At 54.7% G+C, this 26,736-nt stretch overlaps 1 protein-coding gene across 3 annotated transcripts; it reads left to right on the forward strand.

The window, feature by feature from the left end:
* Nucleotides 1-24: 24 nt before the first annotated feature.
* On the forward strand, nucleotides 25-26,429 carry LOC142464827 (serotransferrin-1-like). 3 transcript variants are annotated; one of them, XM_075568434.1, is made up of 18 exons: nucleotides 25-350; nucleotides 572-729; nucleotides 822-921; nucleotides 1,242-1,418; nucleotides 8,764-8,926; nucleotides 9,138-9,202; nucleotides 9,380-9,537; nucleotides 10,514-10,700; nucleotides 12,673-12,821; nucleotides 13,684-13,774; nucleotides 13,985-14,050; nucleotides 14,172-14,354; nucleotides 15,596-15,746; nucleotides 18,177-18,259; nucleotides 19,783-19,967; nucleotides 23,898-23,905; nucleotides 25,049-25,242; nucleotides 26,228-26,429. In XM_075568434.1, the coding sequence occupies exons 1-18, from the start codon at nucleotides 287-289 to the stop codon at nucleotides 26,284-26,286; spliced, it is 2,241 nt and encodes a 746-aa protein (XP_075424549.1). In that variant the 5' UTR covers nucleotides 25-286; the 3' UTR covers nucleotides 26,287-26,429. The 3 variants fall into 3 exon arrangements, 2 of the variants coding, with proteins under 2 accessions (XP_075424549.1, XP_075424548.1); XR_012787726.1 differs by lacking the exon at nucleotides 23,898-23,905; XM_075568433.1 differs by lacking the exons at nucleotides 23,898-23,905; nucleotides 26,228-26,429 and having other exon boundaries at nucleotides 24,969-25,059.
* The last annotated feature ends 307 nt before the right edge of the window (nucleotides 26,430-26,736 follow it).

Consider the following 26,736-nt stretch of genomic DNA (forward strand, 5'->3'; position numbering starts at 1 on the left):
AACTTCCCAGCCCCCCCCCGCCCCCTGACCTTCTGGTCATCCACAGGATGGAGGGTCATTAACCCGTTTAGTTCTGGAGGGGGTGTGGGGAAATGCAATGCTGGCATTTAAGGTGTTAACCCGACACAAAATATTCCATTACTAATGTGTTCCATGTGTGCCCCCTCTCCAATCCCACCCTCTACCCTCTCTCCCTCCCGAGGAGCTCCGTCCTGCGCTGGGCTCCCCTCATCGCTCCCGGGGCCTGCAGAGAAAGGAGACGGCAGAGCTGACCCTGCGCCCAAACATGCTGCGCCCTTCTCTCCTGAGCCTCCTCTCCCTCCTCTCCATGCTGCCTCACACGGCCTACGGTAGGCGGCAAGTTTCTCATTAGCAAGCCCCCTAAATTATCCCCTGCCGTATAGAGCAGGGATGAGTATGGTGCAGACATGGAACCCTGGGAAACTGAGATCAGAGTCGGGGGCACAGACACAGTGTAGACATAGGGCATCTGTGCCCCTCTCTCTCCCTATGCCCCCCCTTTATCTACGTGTGACACCCCCCCCCCCTTTTCCTCTGGTTCTCCCCCCAGGGAAGAAGTTCCGTTGGTGCACCCTGTCTGAGGCAGAGCAGAGGAAATGCTCCCACCTGGCACGGGCGTTGCAGGCCGTCCTCCCACCCACCGACCCCTTCTCCAAGGTGTCCTGTATCCGGGCTCACAACACGCACGACTGTCTGAGCAAGATCAAGGTGAGGGGGGAGCCGGGTAACTACCCGGCCAACCTGAATCTCTCTCCGTCCATCCACCTATCGCCTTGTCACGTGCTGCCCTGTGTCCCCAGGTGAATAAGGCAGACGCCGTGTCCCTCGATGCCGGTGACGTTTATACGGCTATCAGAAAGTTTGACCTGGAAGTTGTGGCGAAGGAGCGACACTCGGAAGGTAACCGCAGGACGTTATACGGGGTGCGGACTGAGACCTGCCTCCCTGCACAGCCCTCCCCAGGGGTATCAGGCCTTACAGTCCTGCCCCAGCTGCTGGTCACTATTAATTGTCCCGTGGGGCAGGACTGTAAGGGTTGTAGTGGCTTTAAAAAGCAGCGGTACCGTGCTGGAGTGCAGATAGACATGAGCAGAGCTTGTTGCAGATCAATTAATGAGTGCATGGGATAATTCGTTCTGATATAAGAACGGGGGGAGAGGTTCTTCTTATAACATCTCTTGTAAGTTTAGGATGATAAATATCGCTCTTCTCCCGTGCAGGGAGCTGTGTGTTTGCAGTGGCCGTGGCACGCCGTGGCACCCTGAGTATCCACAGCCTGAGAGGGAGCCGCTCCTGTCACAACGGAGCCCGGTGGACATCAGGGTGGAATATCCCACTGGGCTTCCTTCTGGCCAAGAACCTCCTCTACTGGGACGAGGAGCAACCTCTGAGCAAAGGTGTGAGCTTCCGGTACTGGTAACTAGCGAGAGGAGAGTCCGACAGGACCAGAGAGAACCCAGGCGCAGACAGTCCGACAGGACCAGAGAGAACCCAGGCGCAGACAGTCCGACAGGACCAGAGAGAACCCAGGCGCAGACAGTCCGACAGGACCAGAGAGAACCCAGGCGCAGACAGTCCGACAGGACCAGAGAGAACCCAGGCGCAGACAGTCCGACAGGACCAGAGAGAAACCAGGCGCAGACAGTCCGACAGGACCAGAGAGAACCCAGGCGCAGACAGTCCGACAGGACCAGAGAGAACCCAGGCGCAGACAGTCCTGGGTTTATATCTAATGTAGGGTGTCCTCCGGATGCAGAGTATCAGGGACAGGCTCAGACAGTCCTGGGTTTATATGTAATGTAGAGTATTTTTTTATTTATAAAAAACAAAACATATTTACAAACATATCAATACAAAAGCAACAAACTTAAATTAAAATATACCATTTTTTCAGAACATTTACACTATATACAGAAAATAATCCACACTTATATCTGAACACCCGCCCATCTTCTCTCCCAGGACATTGTATCCCACCTGACTCTCTCCCCCTGCTTTATTTTCTTTATCTGCTCTATAACCTGTTCAACTGCACAGGTAACAGACACGAGATCCCGCTCTGCGGAGAGAAGACTGCGGGTGATCCCCAACCTGTATTTCACACGTGCATTGATTAACACCGCTGTGCTACCGCTGTAACCCTGCAAGTGATCCCTAAACACACCGTACACTATCTCACAATAGTTTTGACCCTTTAAATCTGGCATCCGTAATGAGGCAGCCATGCCTTCCCACATCTCCACTGCGTAGGGGCACTCCAGGAGGAGGTGCTCCATCGTCCCCCCAGATCCCAGCACAGGAACCTCGGGGGCAGTTCCTATCCGCTATGTTTTTATATTTTAAATTTGCTCTTACATAAAGACGCCCATGGAAAGTCAGCCAGACGGTATCCTGCACCCAGAGAGGGATTCTTGGGTCTCACAGATTCTGTAAGGCCTCTTTCTGGTCCTCTATGTCACAGTGTTTCAGATCTAATTGTGAGACACATATTCTGCTCAATACTACCCAGTACAATTTTTTCCTGGGAACAGAAGTAATTTCCAGAGCAGTTATTTTACATATATTTAAGAATTTGTACATAATCCTCATATATTCTGGCATATATACATCTTTTACAATAATTATTTTAACAGGTTTGCCATCTAGCCAGTTCTGAAGGGGGGACACCCACTTCCTAAAATATATATGCCAAAACTGGTCATCTCTGTTGAGAAAATTCTGCAAATTAAAACATACAAAAATGAGAGAGAAAAATAACACAGGGTTCACCATTCCCAAACCGCCTTTCTCTCTCTGCAAATAAGTAATGTCTCGCTTTAACACGTTCACACGATTTCCCCAGAGCAACTGGAAAAAAAGGCTATATAAAGTAACAGTAATTTCCGCAGGGGGAGGAAATACAAAACTTAAATACACAAAAATAGGTATCAAAAAGATCTTAATCATTTGAACTTTTTCCCTAAAAGAGAATTTCCACTTCTTCCACCGTGCTACCTTTACCTCACAGAGGTTCCGTTTCTCCTTCCAGTTGTGAACGCCGGAATTCTCTTTTCCAAAATAAATCCCTAAAACGTTAAAAGAGGCATTGTCTATCTGAATATCCTCAGGTAGACTAAAGGGGGTTTCCTCTTTTCCTAACCAGCAGGCCACAGACTTATCCTGATTCACCAGGGAGTTGGAAAGATTTGAGTATTTATTTATTTCCTGGTTAATACCTTCAAATGAACTTTTTGAGGCAACATAAATACAAACGTCGTCTGCATACGCCTGGCACGTAACTCGCCCCTCGTGTTGGGGACCCTCACAGGGTACGGCTTGAATGTGACTGTTCTGCTCCAGGTGTCTTAAAAAGGGGTCTATGGAGAAGATGTATAATAGGGGGCTCAGCGGGCAGCCCTGTCTAACAACCGACTTTATGGGAAAAGATTCCCTACCCATCCATTAATGACCGGTCTTCCATAAGCTCCTTCATACAGCAGAGCCAGTTTCTCCACAAAGGTATCTGGGAAACCATATCTTTCCAATGTTTTAAAAAGATAGTCATGATCCACCCTATCGAAGGCTTTGGCCTGATCAAGATTTAACAGGTAACCCGACAGACCTCCATTCCTGCCCATCTCAAACATCTCCCTGATGTTAATTAAGTTATTAGCAATGTTCCTTCCCTTAATGGCACAGGATTGGGAACTCGTTATCACCTTCTCAGCAATGATACTCATCCGATTTATAAGGATCTTCGCTAAGATTTTATAATCATTGTTTAGTAAGGCTATTGGTCGCCAACTTTTTAATTCTTTCGGATCCCCTTTCTTATATAATAAGGTTAACAGGGATTCACGCTGGGAGTGAGAGAGACCTATCCCTCCCAGAGAAGCATTATAAACGTTTGCCAATATTTCAGCTAAAACCTCACGGAAAACTTTATAAAATTCAGCAGTGATTCCATCCGCCCCGGGGGTTTTATTACCGGAGAGGGTCTTAATTGCATTAGACACTTCCCTTGCTGTGATTGGGGAGTCTACGCCTATCAGGTCATCCTCAGGAACTGATGGGACATTGACAGAATCCAAATAACTGCCCATTTCTACAGGATCAATGGGTTTTTTGCTAAAAAAACTCTGCATAATATTCAGTGACAACGTTAAGCATCTCATCTTTACTAGTTACACACACACCCTGTGCATCTTTTAGGCCACATATAACCTTCTTTTTATTTCTGGTTTTACAATTTTCAAAGGGATCTGGAGAATAAATCCCACAGCCATCACAACTTCTCATTTGTTAAAGAGGATAACCGTTCATATTGCAATAACCTCATACTTTCCTTAACACACCTATACTGCTCAGAATTCACTTCTTGACCATTCTGCATTCTCGTATACAGTTGCAACAATTTAGAGCGGAGGACCAAATATTTCTTGTACCTCGCCTGGTTTGTTAGACCTGAGGTTTTCTTAAAAAATCTTTTAATGTCTTTTTTAGTGACCTCCCACCAATGCACTATATTGGGATACAGAACTTGTGTGGATACGCAGTCCATGAAGAACTGTAGGAAACTTTCTCTTACAGTCTCCTCCTGTAACATGGAGGAGTTCAGCTTCCAAACACTGCGGCCTAGAATCACAGAGGAGTCTAAGTGTAGGGTTATCTGTAGAATAGCATGATCAGAATATTCTACAGGCGACAATCTGCAGCTGGCAGTATTTACGTTGCTCCTAACATATAACCTGTCTATTCTGGTTTTTCTTTCCCCACACACATATGTGTACCCTGGAGTATTTGGGTTGTGAAATCTATAAACATCACTTAAATCAGCCTGTTTACACATATCATTTAGAAACACTATATCATATTCCAATACTTCTCTACCGCTGCCACGGTCTAGATTCGAGGTCACACAATTAAAATCACCCCCTAATACGAGACACTTGGATGTAAATAAGAAAGGTTTAACCAAACCAAACAAATCCCTTCTTTGTTTTTTTGTTTGGTAGCCATACACATTAATTAATCTGCGCTTGACATTCTGGAATGACACATCTAGGATAAGACATCGGCCTGGGCTCAAATCAATCACTTTTTCACACTGGAAGTCATATCCCTTGAATAGAAACCCCACCCCATCACACAGGTCAGGGCCGTAGGACCAAAAAGATGCACCGCTTGTCCATTCCGCGGAAACTGCCGAAATTTCCCTAAGGGACGAGAGCCTGGTTTCCTGCAGGAATAAAATGTCAAAGTCTAGATCCTTAAAAGCGTTATATGCCAGCGAACGTCTCTTCCTGGTTTTTATGGAGTTAACATTTAAAGACCCTACTTTTAGAGGGGTGAGGGAGGGATGCATCATTTTGAGTTGATGTTGTTACACTCCACATGTCCTCTATTTGTGCTTTTTCCCCTTCGTTCTCCCTTTGCCAGGCGATGACCCTCTTTTGTTGGAAGGCGGTCTCATCTCCACGTCCTGTGAAGCTATAGGTTCATCACTTTTACTGTCCGTCTTTGGGGTAACGGTTGTACCTATGACAGTGGATCCTGCGGGTTGTTCCACCTCCATCCTGTTGATGTTTTGAGGAGATGGTTCCTCCTTGGAATTCCTCGTTGCTTCTGCATCTGGGGCTTTCTGGATACTCGGTTTCTCTTTTTCCTGCTGTTCCTCTTCTTCCTGATCTTCCACCCTATCAGCCCAGGACTTTTGTAGTGGCTGAAACATGTTCCGTATCTTTAGGCGGTCAATCACTGCAGTAAGGTAATTTTTTTAAAATTCTTGGACAAGCTCAACTGCACGAGGGTTGTCCTTACCTGCTGGCTTTGCAGCTATGGGAGTTTTCTTCCGGGACTTCTGAACCTCCCATGTGGATCCTCCTGCTTCCTCATCATCAGCCACTGCCTCTAGATTTTCTGGAGCAGGAAGTGCCTTCTGGCTTTGTTCTTTTGTGCTTTCAAGGGGCATCTCCATCTCACGCCTCTCCTGGTGCACTGGTTCCTCTTGGGAGTCTTTGTTCTGTGCGGTCTGAGAAGAGAGGGGATTACTTCTGGTGTCCTCTCTTTCTACTGTGATTTGACTGCGGATTTCCTTTAAAACCTCCTCAATCGGACGCAAACCCATGGAGTCCCTCCTCTCTGTGCCTCGGAGTGCAGGTCTTTGTCCACCTCTGTTGTAGGGTGCTGCAGAACATACTCCTGTGCTTGATTGTGTTGGGCATGGGGACACACATTGTATGAATGCACACTTCTTGAGCATAAGTTGCACAAAATGTTGTTCTTACATTCATTTCGATGGTGCCCCAAATCTTTGCATAGGCTGCATCTGATCTTGTTACACCCTGAAGAAAAGTGTGATCTGGATCCACACTTAATGCAACATTTGGGCTGCCCACGGTAGAAACACCTTCCTCTTTCATTTCCAATGTATAGGAAGTTTGGTAAGTGTGTCACAGTGTTGTATGCACACACCAGTTTCACCTCAAACTGATATCCTCCATTCCAGTATTCACCATTGTAGAGTTTCCTTGGTCCTTTGAGTATGTCACACTGGCGCTTCAGCCAGAACTCAATGTCAGCCACTGGGATAGATTCGTGGTCAAAGATAGTGAATATTATCACAGTCTCAGGCTTAGATATCGCTGTGGCCTCAAAAGACTTCCAGTCAGGGCTGCTACTCACTGCTTTGTATCTCTCCCAGAATTTCTCAAGGTGGGTGGAGGTTTTAAAACTGATATAGTATGGTGAATAAGGGCCATGCAGGAGGGCGTAAACATCCTCTGGGTCAAAGTGCAAAGATTTCTTTATTAGTGTATTCCCCACATAATCAAAACCTGGATCTTTCTCTCTTAGTCCCAGAAATGTCAGTCTCACCACATTCCTTCTTCTTAAAGGGTTTCTTATGGGAATAGTGGGAAAGAATCTCAAACCTTTCAGTGATTTCCATGCGTTTTGCTGTGAATCACTGGGTTTTGCTGGTTCTGTATTTTCCTGGCAGTCTGAGCCCCCAGCAGCTGAAACCTGATCCAGACTATCAGTGCTGATTGCAGGCACCAGGTACAGCTGATTTTCCTCTCTCAGTGAGGTTTCCACTCTCTGGCAATCTGATTCCCCCGCAGCCTCTGCGTGTCTCCCTGCAGCCTCTGTGTGTGTCTCCCTGCAGCCTCTGCGTGTCTCCCCGCAGCCTCTGTGTGTGTCGCCCCGCAGCCTCTGTGTGTGTCGCCCCGCAGCCTCTGCGTGTCTCCCTGCAGCCTCTGCGTGCCTCCCTGCAGCCGCTGCGTGTCTCCCTGCAGCCTCCGCGTTTCTCCCTGCAGCCTCCGCGTTTCTCCCTGCAGCCTCTGTGTGTCTCCCTGCAGCCTCTGTGCGTGTCTCCCTGCAGCCTCTGTGTGTCTCCCTGCAGCCTCTGTGTGTGTCTCCCTGCAGCCTCTGTGTGTGTCTCCCTGCAGCCTCTGTGTGTGTCTCCCCCTGCAGCCTCTGTGTGTCTCCCCCTGCAGCCTCTGTGTGTCTCCCCCTGCAGCCTCTGTGTGTCTCCCCCTGCAGCCTCTGTGTGTCTCCCCCTGCAGCCTCTGTGTGTCTCCCCCTGCAGCCTCTGTGTGTGTCTCCCCCTGCAGCCTCTGTGTGTGTCTCCCCCTGCAGCCTCTGTGTGTGTCTCCCCCTGCAGCCTCTGTGTGTGTCTCCCCCTGCAGCCTCTGTGTGTGTCTCCCTGCAGCCTCTGTGTGTCTCCCTGCAGCCTCTGTGTGTGTCTCCCCCTGCAGCCTCTGTGTGTGTCTCCCTGCAGCCTCTGCGTGTCTCCCTGCAGCCTCTGTGTGTGTCTCCCCCTGCAGCCTCTGTGTGTGTCTCCCCCTGCAGCCTCTGCGTGTCTCCCTGCAGCCTCTGTGTGTGTCTCAGCAGCTGAGAGCTGTTCCAGGTTAGCAGTGCTGGTTTCAGGTACCTGTGTAATCTGTATCTGTCAGGGCGTTAACCCTTTCTGGCTCACAGTTTAGCTTCATTGCCTCTTCAGAGTTTGTTGCAATGGACTCTGAGTGAGAAGAAAGTTTCTCAGGGTCTCTTTCCATTGTTTCTGCCTCCGCTGCTGTCTGCAGTGTACCTGTGTTTGCCTCCTGACTGACTCCTGCTGCAATCCCCTCATGTGCTGAGGACTCTCAGCCTCGGTTTCCATGTGCTGAGGACTCTCAGCCTCGGTTTCCATGTGCTGAGGATCCTCAGCCTCTCTTCCCTTGGCACATTCAGCCTCTGCATTGGGTTTGGGCACTTTGCTATAAGGCTTGTTTGTCTGCCTGCAATCTCTTGCCGCCTCCTCTTTTCCAGCTCAGCCTCTCTTTTCTTTTTGCCTTCAGTTATAACATTACTTTGCTGCTGGGATTTACTGCTCTGGGTTTGTATGTTACTTTCCCCGGACAGAACCAGCACCTCACCTGTTCCTTGTGTCTCTTCCTCCGTTCCTTCCTGCTCAGCAATCTCTTTCTCTCTTGTCTTTTCTCTCTGAATTCTCCTCAATTCTCTTTCCGTTTGCAAAAGATCCTCAGTGTCAGTAACATCCAGGACACAGCCCCTGGGGTTCCCAGGTTCACCTGCCCCAGCACCACCACCCCCTCCTGGGTCGGAGGCCATGCTGAGCCCAAACAGACACAGCCTCTCTCTGCAAGGGGGACCTGACTGCAGAGTATCAGGGACAGGCTCAGACAGGCCTGGGTTTTATGTAGTGTAGAGTGACCTGGCTGCGTTTTGTAGGGTGACCTCCTGCCTATTTTCTCCTCTCAGTGGTCAGTGGATATTTCAACGCCAGTTGTATCCCAGGGATCGGGGTCTCCTCTCCCAACCTGTGTGAGCTCTGCCAGGGAACCAAATCCTTCGTTCGGGACAAGAGTCACTTCTGTGAGACCAGCAGCAATGAGCCGTTCTCCGACTCCGAGGGCGCCTTCAGGTACCAAGCAAATCCCGGGCTGGTCTGTGTGCCACAGAGAGACCTGTGACTGGTCTGTGTGTGTAGTCACCAGCATGTAACATGCAATCTCTTCCTTATCCACGAAATCCAAAGGGGTCATTTCAATATGGCTGCTACACTGTTAGGTGCGGGCTGGGGGAGTGACCGTTACTGTCCCTCTTTCTGATGGCCACCGCCTCGTCCTTTGCAGGTGTTTGAAAAGTGGCGCAGGGGACGTGGCATTCCTGGATCACCTGACAATAATGAGAGCTACAGGTAACGCATGGGACAGTGATACTCTGCACTGCTCTATACCACCCCCCTGCATAGACAGACTGAAGTGTGTCGGCCTCTCTGGGTGATTCAGAGCAGGTGTGGGGGATACAGGATATGCATTGGGGGGGGCTCTGTGTCCTGTGCTGGACACTCACTGGACCTTCGATCTGTCCTCAGATGCAGAACGGGAGCAGTTTGAGCTCCTGTGTCCGGATGGCTCCATGGCCGCGCTGGGCTTCTTCCAATCCTGTAACCTGGGACAGGGCCCGGGCAAAGCCATCGTCACACGAGGTCACCTGCATAGGGTCACCAAGAAGTTCCTCACCCTGATCCAGGTGACACGTTACTTACAGCATGTGTTCCAAGCTCTGGCTGCTCCCCCACACACACGAGCATCGGGGGCCGCCCCAGGGGTGGCTGCACGAACACTCACCGTTTCTGGGACACGTCAAGACGATGCAACTATCTCCTTATCACGGTAATGATAAAGAACACTTATGAGCAGATTCACATCTCAGACTCGTCCCCCAAACCCACCTCGCCCCATAATCGCACCGCATACCGAGCATGCACTGCAGCCAGGGATTCTGGGTAGTGACATGCAGATAAGGGCTCTCAGCGCGTCACTTTTTGCGGGCTGCAGAGGGAGCCATGTGTGCGGAGTGGTTATGGGGTAAGGCAGGTTTTTGGGACTGGTCTGACGTGTGAACGTGCTGATAAATGTCCTTTATCACGTCTGCTCTCTGTACTGCGGAGGGTTCTTGTCACTCACCATAACCTTGTTTTTATATATATATAATATATATATAATCTACAGTAGGTATTGGCTGTGCGTGTGTATGTATGTGTTCTGGACCGAAATGTTGGTTTGATCTGTGCTGATGTTTTGTCTTTAATACAATTTATGATATTGCTTCGAGTGCTGCTTCTTTGTTTTCTTACCTGGGAAAGCATTGGTTAATGTGTGTGTGTGTGTGTGTGTGTGTGTATATATAATATATATATATATATATATATGTATGTATTTGTGTATATATACATATATATATATATGTGTGTATATATATATATATATATATATATATATATATATATATATATATATATATATATATATATATATATATATATATACACGTGTTTATATTACACACAGTAGGTATAGGCTGGGTGTATATATACAGTAAGTATAGGCTATGTGTGTATATATACACGTGTTTATATTACACACAGTAGGTATAGGCTGGGTGTATATATACAGTAAGTATAGGCTATGTGTGTATATATATTTCCCATCCTGTCTGTTCTCAGGGTCTCTTCGGTCCCCGTGGGAGGAAGAGGGATCGCTTCTCTCTCTTCACGTCAGACCCTTTTGGGGGGCAGAACCTCCTGTTTCATGACTCCACGACGGGGCTGCAGGTCCTGGGGGATGATGCAGACGTGGCAGGGGTACTGGGATTGGATTACGTGGCTCTCCTTAAAGGACTGGGACACGAAGGTGAGACTCTCAAGGGACCCGCAGGTAAGACACACGGGGGACACGCAGGTGGGACACGCAGGTGAGACACACGGGGGACATGCAGGTGGGACACGCAGGTGAGACACACAGGGGACATGCAGGTGGGACACGGGGATGAGACACATAGGAGATACGCATTGTAGATTCGCTGGGGACACCCAGGTGAGACACAGGGGACAAGCAGGTGAGATGCAGGGGACACGCAGGTGAGACGCAGGGTACACGCAGGTGAGACGCAAGTGAGACGCAGGGTACACGCAGGTGAAACGCAGGGTACACACAGGTGAGACGCAGGGTACACGCAGGTGAGACGCAGGGTACACGCAGGTGAGACGCAGGGTACACGCAGGTGAGACGCAGGGTACATGCAGGTGAGACGCAGGGTACACGCAGGTGAGACGCAGGGTACACGCAGGTGAGACGCAGGGTACACGCAGGTGAGACGCAGGTGAGACGCAGGGTACATGCAGGTGAGACGCAGGGTACACGCAGGTGAGACGCAGGGTACACGCAGGTGAGACGCAAGTGAGACGCAGGGTACACGCAGGTGAGACACAGCGTACACGCAGGGTACACGCAGGTGAGACACAGTGTACACGCAGGGTACACGCAGGTGAGACGTGCAGGGGACACGCATGCCAGAAACCCGTCAAATGACGCCGTGTTTCCATGGCAAAGCTCCGCCGTGCGATGTCACATTGGTGACGTCGCGGCGTCATTTGACGCTGGGATTCCAAAGGAGCAGGAGGGCGGCAGCGAGGAGGCGGCGACACAGGCAAGCGCCGAGGGGGCGGCGGATTTTAAAATCCGCCGCTGTGTGTGTGTGTATATGTGTATAAATAATGTGTGTGTATATGTATGTGTGTATATATGTGTATAAATAATGTGTGTGTGCGTATATATACTGTGCCTCTCCTCTGTGCCTCTCCCTGTTGCATGTACAGGGCCTCTCTGTGTTGCACGTTACACACACAGTGCATACATTTTCTGTGCCCAGGTATCTCTCTGTATTACACGTTACACACACAGTGCATACATTTTCTGTGCCCAGGTATCTCTCTGTGTTGCACGTTGCACACACAGTGCATACATTTTCTGTGCCCAGGTATCTCTCTGTGTTGCACGTTACACACACAGTGCATACATTTTCTGTGCCCAGGTATCTCTCTGTGTTGCACGTTGCACACACAGTGCATACATTTTCTGTGCCCAGGTATCTCTCTGTGTTGCACGTTACACACACAGTGCATACATTTTCTGTGCCCAGGTATCTCTCTGTGTTGCACGTTACACACACAGTGCATACATTTTCTGTGCCAGGTATCTCTCTGTGTTGCACGTTACACACACAGTGCATACATTTTCTGTGCCCAGGTATCTCTCTGTGTTGCACGTTACACACACAGTGCATACATTTTCTGTGCCCAGGTATCTCTCTGTTACACGTTACACACACAGTGCATACATTTTCTGTGCCCAGGTATCTCTCTGTTACACGTTACACACACAGTGCATACATTTTCTGTGCCAGGTATCTCTCTGTGTTGCACGTTACACACACAGTGCATACATTTTCTGTGCCCAGGTATCTCTCTGTTACACGTTACACACACAGTGCATACATTTTCTGTGCCCAGGTATCTCTCTGTTACACGTTACACACACAGTGCATACATTTTCTGTGCCAGGTATCTCTCTGTGTTACACGTTACACACACAGTGCATACATTTTCTGTGCCCAGGTATCTCTCTGTGTTACACGTTACACACACAGTGCATACATTTTCTGTGCCAGGTATCTCTCTGTTACACGTTACACACACAGTGCATACATTTTCTGTGCCCAGGTATCTCTCTGTTACACGTTACACACACAGTGCATACATTTTCTGTGCCCAGGTATCTCTCTGTTACACGTTACACACACAGTGCATACATTTTCTGTGCCCAGGTATCTCTCTGGATCACAGTGTTATCCGCTGGTGCTGTATCAGCGCCGCTGAGCTGCAGAAGTGCGAGGATTGGGCGCTGAGCGTCAGATCGGACCCGCTGGTTTGCATGCGGGCGAGTTCTCTGACGGCCTGCATCAAGATGATCAAGGTACCGGCTGCAGAGACCAAGCAGCAGCCGCCCAGCGCCACGCTTCCCATGCTGGGGAGGCGGTAACACCGGGGAGGGACAGAGGAAATAGAATAATATGGTCATTTCACCGGATGTTACATAGTTACATAGTTACATAGTTACATAGTTACATAGTTACATAGTTACATAGTTACATAGTTACATAGTAGATGAGCTTTAAAAAAGACGTACGTCCATCAAGTTCAACCTATGCTAAATTTAGACAACAGATACTTGATCCTATATCTATACTTACTTATTGATCCAGAGGAAGGCAAACAAAAACCCCCAGAGTCATATCATCCAATGATATCTCATAAGGAGAAAAATTAATTCCTTCCTGACTCAAAGAATTGGCAATCAGATTACTCCCTGGATCAACATCCTTCCCACGTTTACTTATTTGGTGTATCCCAGTATACCTTTCCTTTCTAACCACTTTAAAGACAATAACCAATTTCAGCAGTGAGCATGGTATTTCTACGTGTCTGTATGAGCAAAGATAGTGCTCCCTTTGCACCCCTCCCTGTGTGTCCCTCCCTGTGCACCACTGCCTGTGTGCCCCTCTCCCTGTGCACCCCTCCTTGTGTGTCCCTCCCTGTGCACCACTCCTCTGTACCACTGCCTGTGTGCCCCTCTCCCTGTGCACCCCTCCCTGTGTGCCCCTCTCCCTGTGCACCCCTCCCTGTGTAATCCTCCTTGTGTGTCCCTCCCTGTGCACCACTCCTCTGTACCACAGCCTGTGTGCCCCTCTCCCTGTGTACCCCTCTTTGTGCACTTCCCCCTGTGTGCCCGTCCCCCCCGGGGCCCATCTCTTGCACTCACCACGCCTGTGTTGCAGAGTAACGAGGCTGACGCGGTGTCGCTAGATGCCACTCACGCTTACATGGCGGGGAGGTGCGGGCTGCAGCCGGCTGCCGTGGAGTACTGGGGTGAGTCAGCGGATACTCTCATACCCCCCCCCCTTCTGTGGCACGCGCACTGTCTGTATCTGAACACGCGTGTGCCAGTTTATATGCAGAGCTACTGTATGCTCATGGAGGAGTCTGTGGTACATCAGCGGTGCTCTCAGTTCACGTGGTACTATCACATTAACCCATCGAGCTCGGTAATTCTAGCGCCATTTTTCTTTATCCCGTTAGGTGATGTGTCAGAGTGCCCTACAGGTCCTCACGGGCAGGAGAAGCAGCTCAATCTCACACAGAGAGGTAGGACCTGATGACACAGAGGGGGCCTGTACCACTGCAGCGACAGAGTGGTTCTGTGCCTCTCTCGCTGTCTCTTCTCTGTGAGGTGTTGCGCTCAGTCAGGCTCTGTGTTTCTCCGCAGGTCTCCCTCCTCTCTACGCTCTGGCCGTGGTCAAGAAGAGTGTGAGATCCGTGGCTCTCCCTGACCTGGGGGGGCGGCGCTCCTGTCACGGTCACATGTACAGCCCCGCCGGGTGGCTGCTGCTCTCCGTGTACACGGTGCGGGCTCCCGGGAACAGCAGCTGGGACTGTGACATCAACTCAGGTAGTGCCACGGAAGGGGGGACACGGGGAGACAGGCGGCATGTCGGGGATGGGGGGGGAGGTGGGCACAGAAGGGGTAAGTTTGGGGGAGAACAGGACAGTGAATGAGCAATCAGATAATGTTCATCATGTTACATGAAAGGGGCCTCCTCTGTGCTGTGCAGAGCAACGCTCGCTCTGCAGAGCACTGTGCAGGGAGTTGTGTGCTGTGCAGAGCAACGCTCGCTCTGCAGAGCACTGTGCAGGGAGTTGTGTGCTGTGCAGAGTAACGCTCGCTCTGCAGAGCACTGTGCAGGGAGTTGTGTGCTGTGCAGAGTAACTCTCGCCCTGCAGAGCACTGTGCAGGGAGTTGTGTGCTTTGCAGAGCAACGCTCGCCCTGCAGAGCAATGTGCAGGGAGTTGTGTGCTGTGCAGAGTAACGCTCGCTCTGCAGAGCACTGTGCAGGGAGTTGTGTGCTGTGCAGAGTAACGCTCGCTCTGCAGAGCACTGTGCAGGGAGTTGTGTGCTTTGCAGAGCAACGCTCGCCCTGCAGAGCAATGTGCAGGGAGTTGTGTGCTGTGCAGAGTAACGCTCGCTCTGCAGAGCACTGTGCAGGGAGTTGTGTGCTTTGCAGAGCAACGATCGCTCTGCAGAGCACTGTGCAGGGAGTTGTGTGCTGTGCAGAGCAGCGCTCGCTCTGCAGAGCACTGTGCAGGGAGTTGTGTGCTGTGCAGAGCACTGTGCAGGGAGTTGTGTGCTGTGCAGAGCACTGTGCAGGGAGTTGTGTGCTGTGCAGAGCAACGCTCGCTCTGCAGAGCACTGTGCAGGGAGTTGTGTGCTGTACAGAGCACTGTGCAGGGAGTTGTGTGCTGTACAGAGCACTGTGCAGGGAGTTGTGTGCTGTACAGAGCACTGTGCAGGGAGTTGGAGAGCCGGCTAAAAGGGACTGAAACATGAATACCTGTGAATGTTCTGCAAAAGATAATTCTCTTGTTCTTCGGGTTTGTTTCCACGTCTCTCCGGCTCCTCTCTTCCTCTGCAGTCGCGATGACATCACTAGTATGTAACAGGAAGTGCGCAGTGTGCTCTAAAGTTCGGGGCTCAGGGGAGCGGTATTAACCTTATCTTGGCGCCTAGAGAAATGATTCTTGGACATAGAGATAAGCAAGGCCTGCAATGCCACAGGGCACCTGGTGGTAAGACATGGTGATACAATGTGTCCTCTGTGACCTCCCTGTTCTCCCCCCTCCCCCCCCCCGCAGCGTACGAGGGCTATTTCTGGAAGGGGTGCATGCCCGGGGCAGAAGGCGGCCTCTGCAGGGTGTGCGCGGGCTGGGAAGAGGGCCGCAGGGTCACCGGTAGGTGCGCACCCAATCACGATGAGCGTTACTATGGCAACATGGGAGCCCTCAGGTAAGTTCTAACTCCCCCAAACTGTGCTGAGGAACATGGGTGTCTCGTACAACCTCCCCCCCCCCCCTACCAGTGTCACCTCATCTCCTGACCAAGGTGCTGAGGGTCCCCAGGCCACTCTGGCAACAACATGGGTTAAGCTGATGTATCCCACTTCAGAGGTCAGTGCTCCCTGGCCCGTGCAGTGTCATACCCTCAGAGTGGCAGCATTACTTCACATGTAACCCTGTTACTACCCGACCTGCGCCCGGGGAATTTCTGGGCGAGGGGGGAAGGGGGTGAGAACCTTGTATACTATTAGTGTGAAGAATGTCAGTCACCCACAACACAACCTCCTGTCACCCCAACCAGGTGAGGTGACTGTCTCCCCAACCAAGTGAGGGTGACTGTCTCCCCAACCAAGTGAGGGTGACTGTCCCCCCCAACCAAGTGAGGGTGACTGTCCCCCCAACCAGGTGAGGTGACTGTCTCCCCAACCAGGTGAGGGTGACTGTCCCCCCCAACCAATTGAGGGTGACTGTCCCCCCAACCAAGTGAGGTGACTGTCCCCCCCAACCAGGTGAGGGTGACTGTCCCCCCAACCAAGTGAGGTGACTGTCCCCCCAACCAAGTGAGGTGACTGTCTCCCCAACCAAGTGAGGTGACTGTCTCCCCAACCAAGTGAGGTGACTGTCTCCCCAACCAAGTGAGGTGACTGTCCCCCCCAACCAAGTGAGGTGACTGTCCCCCCAACCAAGTGAGGTGACTGTCCCCCCAACCAAGTGAGGTGACTGTCCCCCCCAACCAAGTGAGGGTGACTGTCCCCCCAACCAGGTGAGGGTGACTGTCCCCCCAACCAAGTGAGGTGACTGTCCCCCCAACCAAGTGAGGTGACTGTCCCCCCCAACCAGGTGAGGGTGACTGTCCCCCCAACCAGGTGAGGTGACTGTCCCCCCAACCAAGTGAGGGTGACTGTCCTCCCAACCAGGTGAGGTGACTGTCTCCCCAACCAGGTGAGGTGACTGTCCCCCCCAACCAAGTGAGGTGACTGTCCCCCCCAACCAAGTGAGGGTGACTGTCTCCCCAACCAAGTGAGGGTGACTGTCCCCCCAACCAAGTGAGGTGATTGTCCCCCCAACCAAGTGAGGGTGACTGTCCCCCCCAACCAAGTGAGGGTGACTGTCCCCCCAACCAAGTGAGGGTGACTGTCCCCCCAACCAAGTGAGGGTGACTGTCCCCCCAACCAAGTGAGGGTGACTGTCCCCCCAACCAAGTGAGGGTGACTGTCCCCCCAACCAAGTGAGGTGACTGTCCCCCCCAACCAATTGAGGGTGACTGTCCCCCCAACCAAGTGAGGGTGACTGTCCCCCCAACCAAGTGAGGATGACTGCCCCCCCCAACCAAGTGAGATGACTGTCCCCCCCAACCAATTGAGGGTGACTGTCCCCCCAACCAAGTGAGGGTGACTGTCCCCCCAACCAAGTGAGGGTGACTGCCCCCCCAACCAAGTGAGATGACTGTCCCCCCCAACCAATTGAGGGTGACTGTCCACCCAACCAAGTGAGGGTGACTGTCCACCCAACCAAGTGAGGGTGACTGTCCACCCAACCAAGTGAGGGTGACTGTCCACCCAACCAAGTGAGGTGACTGTCCCCCCCAACCAAGTGAGATGACTGTCCCCCCCAACCAAGTGAGGGTGACTGTCCCCCCAACTGAGGGTGACTGTCCCCCCAACCAAGTGAGGTGACTGTCCCCCCCCAACCAATTGAGGGTGACTGTCCCCCCAACCAAGTGAGGGTGACTGTCCACCCAACCAAGTGAGGGTGACTGCCCCCCCAACCAAGTGAGGGTGACTGTCCCCCCAACCGAGGGTGACTGTCCCCCCCAACCAAGTGAGGTGACTGTCCCCCCCAACCAATTGAGGGTGACTGTCCCCCCAACCAAGTGAGGGTGACTGTCCCCCCCAACCAAGTGAGGGTGACTGTCCCCCCCAACCAAGTGAGGGTGACTGTCCCCCCCAACCAAGTGAGGGTGACTGTCCCCCCCAACCAAGTGAGGGTGACTGTCCCCCTCAACCAAGTGAGGGTGACTGTCCCCCCCAACCAAGTGAGGGTGACTGTCCCCCTCAACCAAGTGAGGGTGACTGTCCCCCCCAACCAAGTGAGGGTGACTGTCCCCCCAACCAAGTGAGGGTGACTGTCCCCCCCAACCAAGTGAGGTGACTGTCCCCCCAACCAAATGAGGGTGACTGTCCCCCCAACCAAGTGAGGGTGACTGTCCCCCCAACCAAGTGAGGTGACTGTCCCCCCCAACCAAGTGAGGGTGACTGTCCCCCCCAACCAAATGAGGGTGACTGTCCCCCCAACCAAGTGAGGGTGACTGTCCCCCCAACCAAGTGAGGGTGACTGTCCCCCCAACCAAGTGAGGGTGACTGTCCCTGTGTCACTGCAGGTGTTTGGTGGGAGACCCAGGTGGCCGCAGTTTTGGGGATGTTGCATTCCTGGAGCATCACTCTCTGCAAGAAAACATTGAAAGTGAGAAGCCGACCCCACTGCATGACCCGCTGACCCCGCTGCATGACCAGGTGACCCCACTGCATGACCCGCTGACCCCACCATGTGACCCCACTGCATTACTCGCTGACCCCACCATGTGACCCCACTGAATGACCAGCTGACCCCACCATGTGACCCCACTGCATGACCCACTGACCCAAGAGCTTGACCCCACCATGTGACCCCACTGCATGACCCGCTGACCCCATGTGACCTTCTGACCCCACCATTTGACCCCCACTGCATGACTCACTGATCCTACCATGTGACCCCACTGGATGACCTTCTGACCCCACTGCATGACCCCCTGATCCTTCCATGTGATCCTCTGACCCCTGTCACGGTAGCTTATGACAAGATATACTGAACACCAAATATCTGGGTTGAACTTAACGAGGCTTAGATATAATAAAATATAATTTATTCCTTAAATAAGGTGAACACAGCAATATAGTACAATTAACAGACAAGAGGGTAACACTTACTTAGGGTTGGGGAATGGAGAAGTATCAGCTAGCAATTCTCCAGCAATCCGGTGACATTCCAGGTGGAATCAGAAGCCCAACTCCAGCACAACTCCAAACTGTAGGGTTGGCACAGTTTATATACCTGTGCAACCCTATTCTTGAACACAGCCTATTGGTGAACAATTATCTGTATCCACTCTCTAATGTGGAGACACAGACTAAAAGACTAACCCATGCCCTCAGGTAACAATTAGACTGGCAGAGTTTGTTGATTGACTTGATTGACTAATACTTAATCCCTAGACATTGGGTAACAATCAAGGCAGTTACTTTTTGATCACCGTGCTTAGGCTACTCAGCCGTCTGCCCTTCATGACTTATTAGCCTAGCAAATGGCATCTGCATTTTCAGAACAGATCCAAAATAAAATACATATACACTTTAATATCTACACATATTAATAAGTTCCATTCTGCTGGGCTCAGTGGGTCGACCTTTGCCAGTTTTTAATGCCTACAGTGACTCCACATATTTGCCAAATATGAACTCTCTGCGACCTCCAGAACTGGAGATACAGAAATGCACATTAAAACATTAAAATACATGCTTAAAATGAAACATGGGAACAGGGGAACATACATTTTCAAGGTACAACAAGGTACAAACCTCATCCCTGGACCGCAGTCCAGTTAACCTCTTGTCTCTCTGGTGAGGTCAGGGGATGGCCATATGGGGTGCAACCCCTTTAATACCGGGCCACCCCCTTTCTCCCTCTACAACCCCACAGCATGACCTGTTGATTTGACCATGTGACCCTCTGACCCCACCATGTGAACCCACTGCATGACCCGCTGATACTACCATGTGACCCCGTGTTGCCCTCTCATCAGCAGCTCTCATCCCATTAAACGGTCATTGCATCCCTCCCCCTCCCTCCCTCTCCCTCCCTCTCCCTCCCACACACACACGTCTGCACATGGATCCTCTCCTAAGCGCTGTCCGCAGTGAATCTGCCCTGCTTGCTTTTCTTGGCAGGTCTCGAGCGCTCCGGTTGGGCCCACGGATTGAGTGTCTCTGATTTTGAGCTGCTGTGTCCGGACGGCGGACGCGCCGCTCTCGCAGACTGGAACCGCTGTAACCTGGGCGCAGTGCCGCCCAGCGTGGTGATGACACGGCCGGTGATCACCGCCAAAATCTATGACTTCCTCGTGAAATCCCAGGTAAGAGAGAAGGAGGGGGGGATAAAAAGGGCCAGAGAGGAGTGTGTGAGGGGGAGAGAAACACAGGGGGAGAGCGCGCTGTGCGTGAGGGGGAGAGAAACACAGGGAGAGAGCGCGCTGTGCGTGAGGGGGAGAGAAACACAGGGAGAGAGCGCGCTGTGCGTGAGGGGGAGGGAAACACAGGGAGAGAGCGCGCTGTGCGTGAGGGGGAGGGAAACGCAGGGAGAGAGCGCGCTGTGCGAGAGGGGGAGGGAAACACAGGGAGAGAGCGCGCTGTGCGTGAGGGGGAGGGAAACACAGGGAGAGAGCGCGCTGTGCGTGAGGGGGAGGGAAACACAGGGAGAGAGCGCGCTGTGCGTGAGGGGGAGAGAAACACAGGGAGAGAGCGCGCTGTGCGTGAGGGGGAGAGAAACACAGGGAGAGAGCGCGCTGTGCGTGAGGGGGAGGGAAACACAGGGAGAGAGCGCGCTGTGCGTGAGGGGGAGAGAAACACAGGGAGAGAGTGCGCAGTGCGTGAGGGGGAGGGAAACACAGGGAGAGAGCGCGCTGTGCGTGAGGGGGAGGGAAACACAGGGAGAGAGCGCGCTGTGCATGAGGGGGAGGGAAACAGGGAGAGAGCGCGCTGTGCGTGAGGGGGAGGGAAACACAGGGAGAGAGCGCGCTGTGCGTGAGGGGGAGAGAAACACAGGGAGAGAGCGCGCTGTGCGTGAGGGGGAGAGAAACACAGGGAGAGAGCGCGCTGTGCGTGAGGGGGAGAGAAACACAGGGAGAGAGCGCGCTGTGCGTGAGGGGGAGAGAAACACAGGGAGAGAGCGTGCTGTGCGTGAGGGGGAGAGAAACACAGGGAGAGAGCGCGCTGTGCGTGAGGGGGAGAGAAACACAGGGAGAGAGCGTGCTGTGCGTGAGGGGGAGAGAAACACAGGGAGAGAGCGCGCTGTGCGTGAGGGGGAGAGAAACACAGGGAGAGAGCGCGCTGTGCGTGAGGGGGAGAGAAACACAGGGAGAGAGCGCGCTGTGCGTGAGGGGGAGAGAAACACAGGGAGAGAGCGCGCTGTGCGTGAGGGGGAGAGAAACACAGGGAGAGAGCGCGCTGTGCGTGAGGGGGAGGGAAACACAGGGAGAGAGCGCGCTGTGCGTGAGGGGGAGGGAAACACAGGGAGAGAGCGCGCTGTGCGTGAGGGAAACACAGGGAGAGAGCGCGCTGTGCGTGAGGGGGAGGGATACACGGAGAGAGCGCGCTGTGCGTGAGGGGGAGGGATACACGGAGAGAGCGCGCTGTGCGTGAGGGGGAGAGAAACACAGGGAGAGAGCGTGCTGTGCGTGAGGGGGAGAGAAACACAGGGAGAGAGCGCGCTGTGCGTGAGGGGGAGAGAAACACAGGGAGAGAGCGCGCTGTGCGTGAGGGGGAGAGAAACACAGGGAGAGAGCGCGCTGTGCGTGAGGGGGAGACAAACACAGGGAGAGAGCGTGCTGTGCGTGAGGGGGAGAGGAACACAGGGAGAGAGCGCGCTGTGCGTGAGGGGGAGAGAAACACAGGGAGAGAGCGTGCTGTGCGTGAGGGGGAGGGATACACGGAGAGAGCGCGCTGTGCGTGAGGGGGAGAGAAACACAGGGAGAGAGCGTGCTGTGCGTGAGGGGGAGAGAAACACAGGGAGAGAGCGCGCTGTGCGTGAGGGGGAGAGAAACACAGGGAGAGAGCGCGCTGTGCGTGAGGGGGAGACAAACACAGGGAGAGAGCGTGCTGTGCGTGAGGGGGAGACAAACACAGGGAGAGAGCGTGCTGTGCGTGAGGGGGAGAGAAACACAGGGAGAGAGCGCGCTGTGCGTGAGGGGGAGAGAAACACAGGGAGAGAGCGCGCTGTGCGTGAGGGGGAGAGAAACAGGGAGGGAGCGCGCTGTGCATGAGGGGGAGAGAAACACAGGGAGAGAGCGCGCTGTGCGTGAGGGGGAGACAAACACAGGGAGAGAGCGTGCTGTGCGTGAGGGGGAAACAAACACAGGGAGAGAGCGTGCTGTGCGTGAGGGGGAGAGAAACACAGGGAGAGAGCGCGCTGTGCGTGAGGGGGAGAGAAACACAGGGAGAGAGCGCGCTGTGCGTGAGGGGGAGAGAAACAGGGAGGGAGCGCGCTGTGCATGAGGGGGAGAGAAACACAGGGAGAGAGCGCGCTGTGCGTGAGGGGGAGGGAAACACAGGGAGAGAGCGCGCTGTGCGTGAGGGGGAGGGAAACACAGGGAGAGAGCACGCTGTGCGTGAGGGGGAGGGAAACAGGGAGAGAGCGCGCTGTGCGTGAGGGGGAGGGAAACAGGGAGAGAGCGCGCTGTGCGTGAGGGGGAGGGAAACACGGAAAGAGCGCGCTGTGCGTGAGGGGGAGAGAAACACAGGGAGAGAGCGCGCTGTGCGTGAGGGGGAGGGAAACACAGGGAGAGAGCGCACTGTGCGTGAGGGGGAGGGAAACACAGGGAGAGAGCGCGCTGTGCGTGAGGGGGAGAGAAACACAGGGAGAGAGCGCGCTGTGCGTGAGGGGGAGAGAAACAGGGAGGGAGCGCGCTGTGCGTGAGGGGGAGAGAAACACAGGGAGAGAGCGCGCTGTGCGTGAGGGGGAGGGAAACACAGGGAGAGAGCGCGCTGTGCGTGAGGGGGAGAGAAACACAGGGAGAGAGCGCGCTGTGTGTGAGGGGGAGGGAAACACAGGGAGAGAGCGCGCTGTGCGTGAGGGGGAGAGAAACACAGGGAGAGAGCGCGCTGTGCGTGAGGGGGAGAGAAACAGGGAGGGAGCACGCTGTGCATGAGGGGGAGAGAAACACAGGGAGAGAGCGCACTGTGCGTGAGGGGGGAGGGAAACACAGGGAGAGAGCGCGCTGTGCGTGAGGGGGAGGGAAACACAGGGAGAGAGCGCGCTGTGCGTGAGGGGGAGGGAAACACAGGGAGAGAGCGCGCTGTGCGTGAGGGGGAGAGAAACACGGAGAGAGCGCGCTGTGCGTGAGGGGGAGGGAAACACAGGGAGAGAGCGCGCTGTGCGTGAGGGGGAGGGAAACACAGGGAGAGAGCGCGCTGTGCGTGAGAGGGAGGGAAACGCTCAGTGAGACGATGAGAGCGTGGTGAGTGAGAGGAGAGCAGGGGGATGGGTGACAGGGAGATGAGAGTGGGGATAGTGAGAGGAGCAGGGGGAGTGAGAGGAGCAGGGGAGTGAGAGGAGCAGGGGGAGTCGAGAGGAGCAGGGGGACGTGAGAGGAGTAGGGGGAGTGAGAGGAGCGGGGGGGGAGTGAGAGGAGCGGGGGGGAGTGAGAGTAGCGGAGGTGAGTGAGAGGAACAGGGGAAGTGAGAGGAGCAGCGGAGTGAGGAGCAGGGCGGGGGGGTGACACGGAGATGAGGAGAGTGAGAGGAGCAGGGGGGGGTGAGAGGAGCACGGGGGGGTGAGAGGAGCACGGGGGGTGAGAGGAGCAGGGGGGGTGAGAGGAGCAGGGGGGTGAGAGGAGCAGGGGGGGGTGAGAGGAGCAGGGGGGGGTGAGGAGCAGGGGGGGTGACACAAGGAGATGAGGGAGAGTGAGAGGTGCAGGGGGAGTGAGAGGAGCAGGGCGGGGGGGGTGACACAGGGAGATGAGGAGAGTGAGAGGAGCAGGGGGAGTGAGAGGAGCATGGCGGGGGGGTGACACAGGGAGATGAGGAGAGTGAGAGGAGCAGGGGGAGTGAGAGGAGCAGGGCGGGGGGGGGGTGACACAGGGAGATGAGGAGAGTGAGAGGTGCGGGGGGGAGTGAGAGGAGCAGGGCGGGGGGGTGACACAGGGAGATGAGGAGAGTGAGAGGTGCGGGGGGGGAGTGAGAGGAGCAGGGCGGGGGGTGACACAGGGAGATGAGAGTGAGAGGAGCGGGGGGAGTGAGAGGAGCAGGGCGGGGGGGGTGACATAGGGAGATGAGGAGAGTGAGAGGAGCAGGGAGTGTGAGAGGAGCAGGGGGAGTGAGAGGAGCAGGGCGGGGGGGGGGGTGACAGGGAGATGAGGAGAGTGAGAGTAGCAGGGGGAGTGAGAGGAGCAGGGGCGGGGGGGGGAGGTGTGACACAGGGAGATGAGGAGAGTGAGAGGTGCAGGGAGTGTGAGGAACAGGGCGGGGGGGGTGACACAGGGAGATGAGGAGAGTGAGAGGTGCAGGGAGTGTGAGGAGCAGGGCGGGGGAGGGTGTGACACAGGGAGATGAGGAGAGTGAGAGGTGCAGGGAGTGTGAGAGGAGCAGCGCGGGGGGGGGTGTGACACAGGGAGATGCTGGGCGGGGGGGGGGGTGACACAGGGAGATGCTGGGCGGGGGGGGGGGGGGTGCACAGGGAGAATGCTGGGCGGGGGGGGGGGGGGGTGACACAGGGAGATGCTGGGCGGGGGGGGGGGGGTGACACAGGGAGATGCTGGGCGGGGGGGGGGGGGTGTGACACAGGGAGATGCTGGGCGGGGGGGGTGACACCGTGATATGCTGGGTGGGGGGGGGGGGGACGACACAGGGAGATACTGGGCAGGGGGGGGGTGACACAGGGAGATGCTGGGCGGGGGTGACACAGGGAGATGCTGGGCGGGGGGGGTGACATAGGGAGATACTGGGCAGGGGGGGGGTGACACAGGGAGATGCTGGGCGGGGGGGGGGGGGGGGGTGACACAGGGAGATACTGGGTGGGGGGTGACACAGGGAGATGCTGGGCGGGGGGGGGTGACACAGGGAGATGCTGGCGGGGGGGGGGGGGGTGACACAGGGAGATGCTGGGCGGGGGGGGGGGGGGTGACACAGGGAGATGCTGGGCGGGGGGGGGGGTGACACAGGGAGATACTGGGCGGGGGGGGGGTGACACAGGGAGATACTGGGCGGGGGGGGGGGGGGGGTGACACAGGGAGATACTGGGCGGGGGGGGGTGACACAGGGAGATACTGGGCTGGTTATCACGAAATATTCCGATAATCACTGATCTCACGTTGCAGTTTTTAGCCTTTACCCCATTTAACCCCTTGTGTTCCTGGAGACAGCAGCGGAACATTCTCCTGTGAGTAAACAGTTAAGTGGGCCGCTTCACCCCCCCCCCACCTGCCCCCGTCTCTGCCCCCAGGAGGCTGTGGGGACCCGCCGGCGGATCCGCTTTCCGGCTCTTCCAGTCGGGGGAGGTCTATGGAGAAGGGGACCTGCTGTTTAAAGACGCCACCGCGTGCCTGCTCCCTGCCGCCGGTCACCGCGAGCTGCGCGAGATCCTGGGGGAGAGCTTCGTGCAGCTCGCAGACTCTGTGTTTAACTGCACACACGCAGGTAGGTACCGGACCACCTCCCGCAGCCCGGGGGCGTCACCCCAGCACAGTGCTCCGTTCTAAGCTTGGACACGCAAGGCCTCGTTCAGGGTGCAGGCTTCGGAGGGAGGGAGGGCGTGCTGCCGTGCGAGCTGCCATGGGACACAAAGTATTCAAATTGAATACTGGTTGTCAGGGTAGCAGCTGCCCTGTCTCCGAAGCCAGGAGTTGACGCTGGCTACAGTTTCACTAAACAACCCAAGTCGTTTTTTGAAGCTGCAGCAGCGTCACTGGGACCTCGGCAGCCAATGAAATCATTCTTGAGAATGATTTCAAGACTGCAGCCTCGGTCCCTAACCTCAGGTCTGTAGCCCCGCCCCCCTCCCCCTCTGTAGCCCCCGCCCCCTCCCCCTCTGTAGCCCCGCCCCCTCCCCGCCTCCTCAACTCCTGAAAAACGTCTGCTGGGGAGGATGAACACACATCGCCCAGTAGACTGCCGCACGCCCTCGCGAACGCCCTCCCTCCAACTCCTGCCTCCGGCACCCTGAACGAGGCCTAACTCTCTACAACAGATGCCTCACCCGCAGCTCAGGGGGGAACGCGCAGACCCCTTGCGTTCATTACAATGCGACACTGTTGAGGATGTTGATCATTCGAGCAGCACCATTTGCCTTTAATAGATTCTCGGACCCTGGTTTGGAAGGGAACCGAGTGAGCGGCTCGGGCCACGGACAGCACGGGGAGGGGCGTTATCCAATGAGTGGCGCACGCCGCGCGCTCGCAGCAGGTCACCGCGCGCTCGCAGCAGGTCGCCGCGCGCTCCCAGCAGGTCGCGCGCGCTCGCAGGGTCGCCGCGCGCTCGCAGCAGGTCGCCGCGCGCTCGCAGCAGGTCGCCGCGCGCTCGCAGCAGGTCGCCGCGCGCTCGCAGCAGGTCGCCGCGCGCTCGCAGCAGGTCACCGCGCGCTCGCAGCAGGTCACCGCGCGCTCACCGCTCTCTCCCCTTTCAGATATTTTGGATTTCTGCAGAATGGACGCCTGCGCCGACTCCGGGAAGTCATCCCCCTGATTAACGTGTCCCCGAGAGCTGCCACGGAAAATCGGCAGGGTGCCACGGATCCCAGCGGTGGACAAAGGAGCAGCCGACACAATGAGCTTATGCACGTTAATAAACCCCCGGCCGTGTAACGCAGGGTTACATGTTACATGTGCCACCACAGCAGCTCTCTGTAATACGTATTCATTACATAGTAATTATACAGGCGCCTGCTCGGGGTGGAGGCGCAGGCGGGGGGAGGTTATGTTCTCAAGCCTGCAATGTTGTGCAAATCAAGCATACATGTGACATTATATAGCAGGGGTGAGCAACGCCTGGCCTCAAGGGCCACCGACAGGTCAGGTTTCCAGGATATCCCAGCTTCAGCAAAGGTGGCTCAGTCTTTGACTGAACCATTGATTCAGTCACCTGTGCTGAAGCAGGATATCCTGAAAACCTGACCTGTTGGTTGCCCATCCCTGC

The sequence above is a fragment of the Ascaphus truei genome, chromosome 13 (assembly GCF_040206685.1).
Source record: "Ascaphus truei isolate aAscTru1 chromosome 13, aAscTru1.hap1, whole genome shotgun sequence".
Classification (NCBI taxonomy): domain Eukaryota; kingdom Metazoa; phylum Chordata; class Amphibia; order Anura; family Ascaphidae; genus Ascaphus; species Ascaphus truei.

Coding starts and splice junctions, on each gene's coding strand:
- LOC142464827 (XM_075568434.1), top strand. CDS start 287: ATGCTGCGCCCTTCTCTCCTGAGCCTCCTCTCCCTCCTCTCCATGCTG. Junction 1,419..8,763: donor GGAGCAACCTCTGAGCAAAG/GTGTGAGCTTCC, acceptor TTCTCCTCTCAG/TGGTCAGTGGATATTTCAAC. Junction 14,355..15,595: donor GGACTGTGACATCAACTCAG/GTAGTGCCACGG, acceptor CCCCCCCCGCAG/CGTACGAGGGCTATTTCTGG.